This window comes from Streptopelia decaocto, assembly GCF_964273445.1.
Source record: "Streptopelia decaocto genome assembly, chromosome: 4".
Taxonomy (NCBI): domain Eukaryota; kingdom Metazoa; phylum Chordata; class Aves; order Columbiformes; family Columbidae; genus Streptopelia; species Streptopelia decaocto.
In genome coordinates, this window is record NC_138658.1 from 44,509,262 (window position 1) to 44,523,950 (window position 14,689).

The following is a 14,689-nucleotide window of genomic DNA, read 5'->3' on the forward strand; positions in this document are numbered from 1 at the left end:
ATGGAGAGTTTACCCACAGTTACCATTGGTGTGTTTGGCCTGTTAAAGAGAGAACAGTTTTGGGTCTTCAGTTTTGAAAGCACGTGATCTCATTCAGTTTTAGAAAAGAAAGCTAATTTTGCCCAGATTACATACTCAAATGCATACAAAAATTGAGTTTCATTCTTGCCAGGGATATGGTGAATCTGAAGCATACTGCTCTGTCAGGCTGAAAATGCCAAACTTCTATTATTATCAAGTCACTTGACACTCACACTTTCTCATTTTTCATACCAGTTGAAAAGAAATACAGAATCTTTGTCATATGTAGATTTATTTTTATCTTTAGTTACTCCACAAATAAATGAACATTAAGCAAATATTTTAAAACACAAATGACATTTTAGGTTTGTAAAAATAGGCATTATATGCACTCTCAGTTTCAAAAGAATTTTCAGATTATGGGCTTTATCAGTGGAAAAAATATAAATGCTATAAATGCTACACATATCCTCAATGATACATGGGGAGCAGAATTATGTTTTGTGTCCAAAAATGATTTGGGAAATAACCTTTGAAAGGGTGCAACACTTTCTTTATGTCTGCTTTTGATATGCAGACATAAATTATAAATGCAGTGACACACATTTTAAAAACATTTAAATTCTGAAATAATACTTTGAAGACATTTTTTAAAGTCTTTGAATATGTGGCATTGTATTTCAAGCTTTGGGACTCATCTGAATTTTAAAAATAGATTTAAAGTATGTACAGCTTCTTGTTTTGATTCCATTTTCTTACATTTTAAGCTTCTTTCATTGTAGAATGAGAAAAGTATGTAAAATTGTTTTTGCCACCAAGTTGTTAATTTCTGCTAGTCTTGTAGACTTGATAGAAAATTTTGTGGATTTTTCTATTTAAAGTTGGTTCAGAATACCCCAATAAATCATTTATGAATTGCATTGATATTTTTTGAAAATGCTGTGGTTCAGTTTGTCATTCAGGTGCGTAGCTGCCACCTACCTGAAAGCAATGTAGCCCTTAAAGAGTTTCAGAAATGGATTTAAAAAAATGTGTTCTTCCAGCCTTTTTTTCTTAGGACTTCACCAGGCTTTTTAAAAAGATCTTTCCTTTTCATATTTTGACATTTGTTTTTAAAGTTGTCCAAGTTTTAGTTTACCAGTAATAAGGATATTATGAAGATATTTCTCCATTGTTTCTATTATGGAAATTGAAAGATGAAGATGCAAAAAACCAGTACCATTTTCTGCAGAAAAGTTTTTAAATTTACTTTCATTCTCATACGAGTTCCTATTAGAACATGGGTTGGTGTGTTTGTTTGTTTTTTCCTCCAAAAGCCAATACATGTGTGTGCATGCCTCAGAACAATTTCCTGCTAAGTGATGTGAAAGCTGATTTCACTGCAAATCATTAAAACAATGTAGAACTTCTATTTTGCCTTTTACTGAACAGTCTTTATTATGCAAGCCATTTTATTGTATGAATTGGTACTTATTCCTTGTCACAGTTTTTGCACCAGAAAATTAAGTCAATATAATCCCAAATTCAAAGCAGAGTAAGCAAAATCTGGTTTTGGCGTACGTTAATGGTTGAATAATGGATGGTAGAAGCGGACAGGAACAACTGCTTGTTTTGTACTATCCATGTAAAATATCTGCTTTTCTAATCATGTGGAAAAGTTCTACATTTGTTAGGGCCCAGCCTGTAACACTTGGATGGCTTTGGTGTTTGCACAGATATTTAATTTCTGTTAAAAATAATGTCTTGATTAGAGCACTTATGTATATGCTGTAGTAATCATGTATTACCTCAGCTGTTTCAGTTTCTTTAGTCCATTACAGATGTTTTAGCTTATACTTCATTGAGTTATTTTGGCAACTTCAAAGATAATATTTTAGCAGAATTTTACTGGTATAAACATGCTACTGCTGCCTAACAGGGACTTCCACCTCCCTCAGAATCCCAGAAGAAAAGGTTTAAAAGCTGCTACTTTGAAATCAGGCAGAAGTCCTGACTCTTGTACTGCAGTTCTAAGCTGTTAGTGGCTTTTTGTGTGCATGCATAGATTTGTGTGTTAACATAAGACTAGCATTTCGGGTAAACGGTAACTGTTTCGTATCCCTCTGGTGGCCTCATGCGAGCTCGTGCATGAGCTTCACAGTATAGTTGGCCCTCCACAAAGAAATAGCCTTTTTGTTTCAGGTTGAGGCCGCAGTCAGAGCACACAAAACATTCTGGATGCCGGTATTTATCACGTGCCTTCACCACTGTTCCTCTGTATGGAAACAATGAAAAGAAAAAAAAAATTAATTCATATAAATTGAAAGTGAGGAGAAACTACAGTATGACACAAAGTAAGCTCCTCTGTATTTATCTTAAGGCTTTTAGGTTGTTCATCTCAGGGCTTTGCCAACTACTATATAATTTAAGGTTGGAAGGTGCATTTGAGTAAGTGGCATAAAATGCTGTAGAGTTGATCACATAGTTCATCAGAAAACAAGAGTTTGAAGAAACATGTTCATTTTGTCACAACACAGAAAGTACAGTCTAACCGATCAAAATGGTGACAAAATGAGTTTTAAAAACACATTTATTTTCCTCAGTGACTCTGTTCTCTGAGCTCACCAGTATCTATCTTCTTTGCTGAAGTTAGTGATGTCATTCAAATAGAAATCTGGTAGCTTTAAAACAGGCCCACAGAGCTTTCTGGATACTCCTGCTGGGTTGAGGGAAGGATGCTTTACACTACCATGAAACTTTTGAGAATTCACAGCCTGCGACAATGCAGCACAGGTAACTGCTGGTTTCATTACGTATGTGTTAAACATTGACTTGTAAGAGATCCTGAGAAATCTTAATTAAAGCATTGATGGTACATTGTTGAAACTGAAATAATCTGTTTCTAAAGTGTCTTAGGTGAAAGTTAATAATTTGGGATTTAGAACAATATTTTTTTATATCTCTGTTCTCTAGAAGCTTTTTTCTACTAGTGCAAATGGAGACTGAGACCACCACTGAGAAAACGTGCCTGTAGTCTGCAGTGGTGTCTCAGGACATGTGCTTGAACTAGAGATTCCTAAAACTTAAAAAGAAACAACTTACAGAATCCCATTCCCACACTTGTCACACAGTGGCACTTTCTGGGCACCAGGCATGGCAGAAGGTATCTTTGTTACAGGAGCTTTCACACTTCTTGTACCCATGGGGCGTCCTTCTGAGAATCAAAACAATCCTGTTATGTGCAGGCTAATACAAAAGCATCTGGTGCACTTAAATACTTTTCCTGTAAATACACTCCTGGATGTATTTACAGGCTTCCACTTGTATCAACAAACAATGGAGTTTCTCTCTACAGGTTTACTGGGCCAGATTCCACCTCTTTGGAACTGGGAAAAATATTGTGTAGCTGTAGCCAAAAAGCAAGAATATATACATATGTATACATATACATATGTACATATAATATATACATAGTGCTCTCTGTCTCAGTGACATTGTCTAATTCTCTGATAGTAGGTCTTGCATATAGCAGAAGAGGGAGGAGGATTTAGCTTTAATACAGCAACATAACATAGTCAAGACCTATCATTAGATTTGCATTCATATAACTAACCATACAACAAATTCAGAAAGATTAGTAACATGATATGAATACAAAATTATTAGCAAAACACAAGAAAATGCCAAGCAAAATCCCACAATGATATATAGATATATATATATATATACACATTATTAGATGTATTTATCACATCTTTGGTAAATATTGAGGAGTAAAAATTAAAATTTTAAATGTTTACCTTTTAGATTAATTTTGGTTGTATTTCATTATGTGCACTTACTGTAAATATAACAGACTTGCAGCCTTTACTAATGCTATTTTCAAAATGTCTTCATTTGAAGGAAATATGACTGTAAATTTTATTGTCCTCTTCAATTTTTATTTAGAATGAAGAGGGGATAAGTGAAACCTGTTTTAGGAGTTGGTTTTAGTTTCTCTTTTCCTGGATGTGGAAGAGAGTGCTTTCTTTCTTGGTGTCATGAGTGTAGGCAGCTTGTCCTGAAAGTTCTCTCACATAAAAATTATCATTCAGTTTAAGTAAACTTTTACATTAACAACCTTAAAATCTGAGAAGAAATTCTGAAAAATGTGATTAACACTACCATTTTATTCACATGGGAGATTGCTAACTATAAAAGCAAGGGTGAAAAATGTTAGGAGGCTGGTGTGTAATCTAGAAGATTCAGAATGACTTGAGCTTTCAGAAATTCTTAAAGCTCTCATCTCTCGTATTTTCTTCTCAGATTCCCCCTTCCCACAAACATTTAGAAATACTTTGAACAGGTAGGATATGTCATTATTAACCACCTTCCTCGGAGACTAAATTCTGGAGCACCTTAAAGGAGCCAGACTGGCGAGGTTGACTGGGCTCCTCCTGGTTGGCGTGCAGCATCCTGTACACGTCAGACTGAGGCACTGCGTTCGGAGATGGGTCACTGTATCACAGGGACAAAGAGCAGATAAAGCAGTTTAACAAATGTGACTTCAGAGCAATAGCTCTACCAGGCACAGAATGTGGTTCAGGAAACAAACATTAAGACAATGTGTTTTGACAGCTACCAAAAGGCTCTTTCTTCCAGGTAGCATTGCTTTATATAGCCTTCTCTAGATCTAAAAAATGCTGGAAAAAATATCTGTGCAATTGTTACAAAAATAAATCTACAAACTAATGAAAGTATTTCAATAACTACTGTTCTGGCTCTTACAGCATTGGGAAATAAGCTGGTACCTGTGTTTAACCTCAAAGCAGTTGCATTTCTGCAATCAGCTGCTGTATTACCAGATGCTCTTTGCTCCAGAAGTTCCATTTTCATGGCAGCTGGTCTCAAGAATGTTGTTAAAATCACAGCTCATATCTTTATGTAAGGTAAGGGGCTAATTAGAAAGGTCCAAATTTACTTTGATGAAGTCTGTTATCTCACTAACATATACATAAATGTTCAGGTAAAATTTCCTGTTACAACTGGCCTCCTACTGTCTGTTGAACCTTAGGTAAATTTCCACTGGAAATAAGCAACTAGTTCCACAAGGAATTAGACTGGGTTTTGCTTTATATGGTTTGGTTTGTTTCCCAGGGTAACATCTAAGCTGTCAAATGGCACAGTAAGAGCAGCCGCAGTTGGGCAGTGGCCCCTGTTGCTGATGTTAATTGTTCACATCTTCATCAGACAACAGATTTCTCTGAGCCATCTTTAAACTAGTAAAGAAATTACCACTTTCTTCTCTAGTCACAAGCTTTTATATTGAAGGAGCTTGGTTTTTACAGTTCTCACCAAAGGCTAATAAAACGCTAAAATTCTAAGATTTCTAAGCATCAAACAAGTGATAATACAATTACATACGGAAGGCAAAACCAACCTCTACATAAATGTGTGAGATAACATTTCTGAGTGCATACAGAGTGAAAACCAATCCCACAACCAAAGAGAGATTTCACACTGGGAGTGCCACAGGAGTTTGTGAAATCTCATTACTCTGGGCTTAATCCATTATTTCAGAATAAAGAAAAAGCAAATTTTTCTTGTATTGTTCTTGAATTGTTGTGACTGAGGGAAAATATTCATGCAGTAGAGTAACATCACTTTGCAAAGACTTTATGAACTACAGTTTTCATCAGATAAGTTGAACTCGAATACTTCTATATAAATGTGATTTTTGTGGTTAGTAACAGCCCAATTCTGCAAGATGCTGAAAAGGCTCATTGGTGATTATTACTTATTCAAAATATTAGTAATTAGCTTTAGTTTACACCATACATATTATTAATTATTAAGTACTGTTGTAAACCAGAAAACTAAGCTACTATTATGCAAAAGTAAAGAAATGTAAATGATGAACTGTCTCTTGAAAAAAAATGGAGACTGCTTTAAAACTTTGTATTGTTTAATCATTGTTGTTGTCCAGATACATAATGTTCCTACCTGACTCTTAGTTATTGCCATGGATAAAATTCATAAGTCAGAGGTGGATCAGTAGGCCTATAAAGTAGATGCTGTCTCTTTTTGGATAAGAGCTATTCGTACTGAACAAATTGTCCTGAATGGGAGTTACATACCTAGAACACTATAAGCATCTACAAGATTTACTAATCTTCATAACTTGAATTTCAACAGTTGAAAGAAACGTGAGTTAATAATAGTATTTTATTAATTCTTAATAAATTATTAGATGTTATTAAATAAATAATTATTATACCAATAATAAATACTTTTGAATTTTGGAGGGAATCAGAATCTTGACTTGGAATGTTCAGTCAGCTAATAGTCCAGGTAGTATCATCAGTTTCTATTTATTAGCTACAAATAGAGGATTATTTCCTATGAAGTATTTATTTGTAAATTCTGAAAGACTCCTTTAATACTTTGGGTTAAAAGTCATAAATTACTAATATTTTAATGAAAATACAGAATGGCTTTAAATGACTTAAGTTCTTCCTAACGCTCTTACCCATTATCATAGAAACAATGTGATATTAAAGCTCATGATTTTTGGTATATTCTAAATTTGGATATTCATAAACATTAAAGATGCTCCTCTAATTACCTTATTATGGGTGTTTCCCCCAGAGCTGTAGACACTTGGCCTTGCAGTGTTTCCATGATATTGTCATCTGAGTACAACTGCAAAGGTGTGTTAAACTGAGCGTGTACGATCTTGACACCGGGAAGCTCCATCTCCAGGGGAATGTTTGGGGCCATCTTGGAGACGGCCTTCAGCTCGGTGGGGCAGATGGAGCTGACCGTGCTAATGGAGGAGGGGGTGCTGCGTCCACTGCCACAGTCAATCCCCGAGGGAGTGCTGCATCCACTGGGTTAATAGTCAGATTACAGGAAAGGGTGCAACGTGTGTCGCATTATAGAGAATAAAGACAAAAGTACAGGAATACAGTGATGTTAACGGGGCTGAAAAGTGTAGATAGAACAGATGCAGAAAAGTGAAAGTAGAGAAAAGCAAAAGTATGGGTATTCATTTAAAAGTATCTTCCTGTAAAAAGTATCAATGCCAGTTATAAAGCAGTCCTTAAAATTCTGGCATGCGTTTAAGGTAGTGAAAATAATTTGATTGATTGTATCATTCAGAGCATAGTAATTTCTTTACATTTTTGACTCTGGATTTTATTCATTAATTAAGCCTCCCTGAAATTCTTTGTTCTGGATGAGTAATTCTTAACATCTACCAAAGCGTAGCATACAAAGGTTATGTGTGGCGTCTGTGTCAGTGACAGAATAGACACCAGCAGGGCTGGAATTCTAGACACATCATTCCAGTCCTGTACCTCACAACCATCTCAGTCCACAGTTGAAGCAACTACTATAAAGTAGTGTAAAATAATGAATGTGATATTTCCTAGACTTTCTTCAGTTCTACAATAAGATATTTATTAATACTTTAAAATTAGTTTAACAACATATATTTTTTTTTATAGTTGCTGAACATTTCAAAGAAGAGATACTAAACCAGACAGACATACTTTTGCATTTCTAAATTACAGTGTTTCCAGTAGAATGTAAAGTGGTCCTTCACAAGAACAGTGGGTTATTCAGAGAACTAATTTTACTGCTTTCAAAGTAGATTTTACATATAATTTATATATAATGAAAAAGATGTACAGTTTTCTAGAAATATTAATGTTGCTTGACATTACTGAAGTAAAGTTGCTGAACATCAATTTGACATCTCTGGAACAGGATTAGTAAATAATGTGAACATTAAGCCCAAAGTCTTCTTCAGTGTCACTGTGTGAACACTTCAGTCCTTCCTTCATAGCACCTCAGAGACTTTCTTTGTTACAGGATATTTCTTTGCTTTCGCTCTGTAACAGCACATAACCCAGGCTTTCCACAGTCATGGTTACCATTTATGTGACATTCAGAGCTATGAGATGATAAATGCTTAATCTCTTCTCTCCAACCTGCGTACCAGGTTTGTGGTTAGTTCTTTCCGAGCTGAATGATTCTGTGTAAACCTGGGAGAATACTCTATTTCACAGTTTGATAGTACAGTACCTGCCAAGTAGCTAGTCTTGGGTGGAGAAGATGACCCAAAATCCTCCCTTTTGATTCAGAGGGGAATTTGTGTAGGACCACTTTCTCAAAAATTTGAAGGGAAATATATGCTCTACCATCAAAGACATATCAAAAGAAGGCTAATTCCAGAAATGATAGGCAGACCTTACAGCAAAAGTACAGTTCTGCATCATCACCTAGCATGAGCCAGCCAAAAAATTCACACAGGGGCAACTTAGAAATTTACAGTCTTTTCTTTTAGAATAATCAAGATCATGTTTAATCCTGCAGTAGAATAAGTTTTGTCAGTGCTGATAGTGTTAGTAAATGGGAAGTAGCAGGAAAAGGCTAGAAAAAGCACAACTCTTGCTATGAGCAGCCAAAGTAATGTTAAAACAGAATAAATTATAAGCATAAATACAATTATATAGTACATGTAATTTCCAGTTAGTTTTGCCAGGGTAAAGTCCAGAATTGTGGCTAGTGTCCAACCTGTCAGCTCAAACCCACACTCCAGAATCAGCACTTCTTTGAATCAAAGTCCTATTTAGGCTCAGCTCTCTGTCCTAAAGGGATGCTTACAGTCAAGGTGGCTCTTTCTTTGTTGCTGTGTTTAGCAGAGGATATATATCAAGCCAGATTGATGAAAAAGTAGCAAAGACTGTGACAACAAAGATTTTGTAGATGTAGCAGCCCACGTCAGAGATTCTGCAGTTTGTAGACACAGACTTCTCTGATGCTAGAACACCTGACAGACCTTGCCCAGCTGAAGTCTTGATGCTTATTTCATCGCTATCGGGTTAATTTTTGCAGGTTTTTACCACATCTGACATGCTGGAAAATGGCTATTTAATTCAATGTTTTAATGGAAAATACTGTGTAATTGAGGTTTCCAAATGAGGAGATTAGGCTGTTGATACACTCATTTGATTCTCTGTGACTCTGATTAGGTACCTGTAAATGGTACCCCGTGGTCCCAAAGTCAGTTTAGGTAAGTGCTGCCTATGGCTAGAGGCCAGGCATGTTGGCTAAGGACTGCTTTGTCATTTACCCTGTATCAGCATTAAACTGCAAGGAGAGATGCGCACCTTTTCTCTACTGCAGTGGTGTTCTGCATTGATAGTTCTTGTTCACAGAAGGATGGACTCTACCAACCTTCTACAGTCTTTATCACGCAGGTGCTTGAAAAATTTGACACATCTCACAAAACTGATCATCCACAAAAGGTTGTCCTTTGTACACAGGAATCAATTACCATCCTGTTTTTCTGGTCTAGTTTCTCAGACTTAAATTAGTGTAACTGAAATGCAGGCATATCAAACTTTCAGAATGAAACGCAGAACACTAAATCTGCTGGTAAAAACTGCTACTGCAAGAAAGTATAAAGGGTGGCATCACAATAGATGGCATCACCCAGGTGCTTTTAAATTTCCTTCTGTTTTAAGCCATAGAGTACATTGTTTATTCCCCCTCTGTATTCAATAATGTAAATAATAGTGAGGCATTTCATTCTCAGTTGTGATAGAGGGACATTACACTAATTTGTTGGATGTCTATATATAAGCTTTTCTGTATTTTAGAGCTTTACATGTCTCCTAAAGTTCTCCTAAAGATAGTTCTTGTATTTTAGCTATGAGTTAGGTTGCCTTCTGAATAGAGGTCTGCTGAAAAGCAAACTTAAAATCTCTGAATAGCCTGGATAATAACTTATATAACTATCTGTCTTTTATTTAGCAGGTTAACAGATTACATGTATTTGCATTTGGACAGAAGAATTTCAGAGTGCCATAGATTTATAACTATACAATATCTGGTGCTACACTGTAAACTGAATAAGGTTGCTTCAGACACTTGTCAGTATAACTGAGATGGAGCATGGATCTGCTTTCTTTTGCAAATAGAAATTTGAATTTCAAGCCTGATCTCTGCAAGTCAGCCATTTCTGGTTTTGTTTGGTTTTTTTTTTTCAATGTCACTGTTAGCCTATAAACTACTATAAGTGAATTTCAAATGCATCAGTATGCTTTATTACATGAATAGTGAGTATCCGTTAAAAAATAACACCATGCATCCAAATCCAGCACAGCACTCAAAGTTTATAACCTGCTTCGGCCTGAGACTATGAAGGGTTTGGGACGAATATTATGCCTGTGTTCAAAGTAGTTGATATCCTGTAAAGAAAAGAGGGTTAGCATAACTTTCTTTGACTTACAAATGCTTATTTCTAGTTAAAAAGTAGTTAACAAAGTTTAAAAATTGTAACCATGAAGTAACCGTGTTTATTTTGTACATTCCTGGTGCTCAAAATATGTTTACCATGTTGCTGAGAAACATTCAGAGTAAAGTGCAGTTCTAAGAGAGGATGATGGTGCAGCCTAGCACAGAGGGCGAATTTTAGCTACCTGCAGCATTGCTACTACAGACCTGAGTGGATAGTGTTTGTGTTGCAAAAAATTTCTTCGTTTATCACCGTGTTTTTGGATAATCAATAAACTCCTGATTATCAGAGAAAACAGCAAGAGCTGGACTTTTCAATTGAAAACAGAACAGATAGTGATATACCACAAATGACTGTGTATTATAAGTAAATACCAGTACTCACTTTTGCGATGAGTTAGGAATGAGACTCCTCAGTTGTCCATGGAGTGCATCTTGAATATTGCCAGATGAATAAAGCCCAATTGGAGAATTATAGGCGGAACTCACTACCTGTCTTTTGTCATCAATATTTGCTGCTGCAACAAAAGGCTGGGCCCTTCTGTTGTGAGCTGAACCAATAGGCTTGAATTCCTGTACATGATAGGCAGACAAAATACACAAAGCTACAATGCACACCAAAGCTACTCATGAGTAAAACTGATAACATCAGTATTGTTAATCTCTGCATTTTTTACTTTTGCGACTGTTATTTTGTATCTGGTGCAAGCATACTATATTTTCCCATGAATTTTCTATATCCTACTTAAGCCATACACATTCAGAAACCATTATTTTTCTGCCTCAGGGCAAACAGAAGGCATTCCACATTTGTAAATAGTGTGCAATTCTAAGAAGAAATGGGAAGGATGAATATTATAGTAATCTGTTGTATTGCTCTCTAGATTTTGCACTGTTTACATTCTATTAGAAACATTTCATGTATAGTTAGCTTAATTGCTTTGCTTTAGTGCTAATTTCCGGCTTCTGCATTTTTGTCACGTACTGATGGAGGGACTTGCAAAAGTATGAAGACTTTATTGTAAGTGTCTTACCTAGAAAACACAGATTTTTTAACATTTCTTTTAACTGAAATAGTCTTGAACGTACATCAGATTGTGGACATTCTTCTGAACTTATGCCATACTTTGAAGCATAGCTGTGCATCAGAAATTTGATGCTGTATAATTTAAATATAATGTGAAATCATCATAAATAAGTAAAAGCCAGAAATGGGTAAACTGGAAAACATTCTGCCTATGTTTGTTTATTTCTGGAATATGATTTTGTTTAATATTGGCCCAGGTAATTTCCTCCAGTTGTGGAAACCATAGGAATAAGATCTGGAAACAAAATATCTGATGACCTTTCAGATAATTTACAATGTTCTCCTGTAGTGATAGGCCAGGAATGATAAAGACTGTTGTCTGTGTGCAAATTCACTTATTTGCATTGTGCAGATTCATTATGGTCTCCTTTGAGTCCCTGTCACCTCAGATCCATCACTAATCCACAGAAATACAGACTTTGGAAAAAATGGTGGTGTCATATGCTGAGGGTTTGGGTTTTTTTACCTTCTGTGCTAGTGAGAGAAGAGCGTTTGCTGCTGTAGTTCATCACCTCGTCCTGATGTCCTGCAGCGCTCTTTGGAGATGGTGCTGCGAGAGCACTTGAACTTTTATCCATATGGAATAAAAAGCTCTTGTTCCTAACAAATAAGTTTTTACAATTTGAATTGGTCTCTTCTTTAGAGACTGGAACTTCTAATGTTTGGATAGTGTCAGTCATTTATACTTCAATTTTCACAGAAATCATTGCCAATTCTGTATTTTGGCTTCGGTTTTGAGTGTGACTGGTGTACTAGGAATCCATCTACAATGCTGTAGACCATCTCTGTATTTATGCTGCTATACGACTTTGTCATATGACCTATGGACAGTCCAAGTTTCAATACTGCTGAATGAGCTTTATTTCAAATTGTTGAAGCTTGTATCTTAGGTACTGGAGCTTTTGGCTTAATCACTGTGTACAGTTTCTGCTGTCTGGTATTTGCTGTCACATATTTGTAGTGGTGACACACCCAACATCTTCAGCTCTAAAATTATTCAGGTGCAATTGTGGTCTTTCACTTATGCTTTGCAAGCTGTACAAACTAGTCTCCTTGTTCTGCTAAATAAAACTCTAAACAAAGGTTTTTTGACGCAGAAATGCCTTTTTGAAATTACCTTAGCCTTTGGGAATGGTTAGAACAAATACAACCAGAACCCAAAATAGATATTTGAATAGTCAAATCACAGAATAAATCAATATAATAAGAGCAGATTGGATAAACATGGACACAATTTGGACATCTCTAGGTTTTTATTCATTCTTCAGAGCATCATTTCCTTTCTCAGACAGTATCAAGTCTCTGTTTGAAGTTTTGGTGAGTAACTTATAAAAATGACGAAAACCTAAGTGTGAGTTGGCCCTTTTGTTTTAATTTAAAACAACAGTTTCAGAAATACGTTTAGGAACAGACCTAAAGAAAAGTCATGGTTATATAGAATGTGCAACCAGAAAATGCAAACAGTAAAAAGCAGTTTTATTAAATGAAAATGTTTAGCAGCATTGCACTGTGAGAGGATACTGAAAGCAGCAATCGGATGAATGAGCACAAAGATTTTACTTGCAATTCCTCATTTCTGTCTAATAGAACTGGGTTGCGATTAACAAAATGTATTAGTAAATGGAAATAATCCAGTAGTGTTTAGGTTCATGTCTACTTAATGAAAGATATTAATGTCAAAGTATTTAAAATGGATTTAAATCCATGTATGATACAAAATGAACAAAACCAATCATGAACATTGTAATTTCATCCCCTTTTTTTGTTTCTTGTTGACAAATGAACAGCACAGAAGACATGGCACCATAATAGCACATTTACTATATAACAGTTTTGAAACAAGTATTTGCAGTTAGTTAGACCTGAATTCTGTTTTCTTTTAACTCATCTATTCATATAAAACGTCAGTGACAGAATATACAGCAGCAAAAATAGTCCAGCTCTTGTGTTTATTGGATCTCATTGAATCTGTGAAAAGTCCTCCTGTAGTTCAAAAGCTAAATGAGAACTGGAGGTTATTGAAATACCTAATCAGGAATATTCAAGAATTACAGTGTTTCATTTCTTATTTTTTTTTCTATCTGACTGATGTCCTTTTTGCAGGGCTAACTACATTTTGCATTGGTACAGGTATCAGGAATAGAGTGAATGTAGCCCCTAAAGTCTGTAGAAATGCATCCAACAGAGACCATATGATGGCATTCCTTGGTGATAATTGCTATGAGAGTACACAGATGTTTTCTGTTTCGAGATATCATGTTTCAAAACTTGATTGTAAGTGGTAATAGACTGTGAACTTACGTTTTAGAATAGTGGTGTCATGGTTTTTTATTTTTTTATTATTGTTTTGTTTTGTTTTTTTAATACTTATCTATGGAATAGCATAGTTATATCTCCCAGGAATGTATAATGTCTTTCATGGCTGAAAGGCTGGTCACACTGAACAAAATCCTCAAAGGCAAAGTTAGAAATAAAAAAGGAAAGCCCAAATAAAAACAATTCAAGAAATTGTGGTAATGGAAACAAATTCATTTAAGATGAAAAAATTTACAAGTCATGGTATTGCTTTACATTGACAATACAGTAGAAAGGATTTTAAAAATACTTTTATAAGATAGTTTGCCATTTAGATTGTTGTATTTTATCTTCTCTTCCTAATTATATTCTTCGTGAACCTTATGTTCTAAATTGCTTTTATACAGAATACCATATGATTGTATTAGTAATACTTTCTTATTATTTATCCGTCACACTCTAGGTTGCTCCAGACAAACAGACTTAGCTGGTGGGTTTTTATGTAGCAAAGTGTAGATTTCAAGAGTGGATCTCAGTCAGCCGCTTGTTGCTGCAAATTATTTACTAGAATTGTTGCCTCAGCTTCCTCTCCTCAGAAGAAAAATAGTGAGAGATTTCATTGTGCTATGACAATTGCCTCTGTGAATCTCCAAATGACTCTTTGGGGATGCTCAGCCTAATGCAAAAGTTTGCTGTGGTGTGAAGTTTCTTTGTCCCATAGCTGCAGGTAGGCAGAGAATGTAGTTCATCCGTTTTCGCATAGCTATGTCCAAACACCCACAGAATAATTTTTATTCATTGATGCTAAAGTGAGCATTCTTTGGCCAAGTATTGGGCCAAATTGCTGAACAATTTAAAATGTTTTACTTTCATTTATAATTATCTTGCAAATAGAAATTCAATACTTACTAAGAAGATTGTATATGTCTTTGTCTATTATTGTTATTCAGTTGGCTTATAATGTGCATTAAATTATTGACTTCCCTTTGTGAAACTTTCTTAGTGAACTTTAAAACATCTACC

The 14,689-nt window shown here is 35.3% G+C and overlaps 1 protein-coding gene across 6 annotated transcripts in view; it reads right to left on the reverse strand.

Moving 5' to 3' along the window:
* Nucleotides 1-294: 294 nt before the first annotated feature.
* PDLIM3 (PDZ and LIM domain 3) overlaps nucleotides 295-14,689 on the reverse strand; it is a 21,732-nt gene continuing 7,337 nt past the window's right edge. For 2 of the 6 annotated variants that reach the window (XM_082051507.1, XM_082051506.1), the window contains 5 exons: nucleotides 10,171-10,238; nucleotides 6,605-6,868; nucleotides 4,370-4,497; nucleotides 3,103-3,214; nucleotides 295-2,275 (listed from right to left, as the gene is read on the reverse strand). In XM_082051507.1, coding sequence (XP_081907633.1) covers nucleotides 2,086-2,275; nucleotides 3,103-3,214; nucleotides 4,370-4,497; nucleotides 6,605-6,868; nucleotides 10,171-10,238 — 762 coding nt within the window. In that variant the 3' untranslated portion in view covers nucleotides 295-2,085. Of the gene's footprint in view, nucleotides 2,276-3,102; nucleotides 3,215-4,369; nucleotides 4,498-6,604; nucleotides 6,869-10,170; nucleotides 10,239-10,669; nucleotides 10,858-14,689 lie in introns of all 6 variants that reach the window. The other 4 variants (XM_082051508.1, XM_082051511.1, XM_082051510.1 and 1 more) reach the window with 4 other exon arrangements.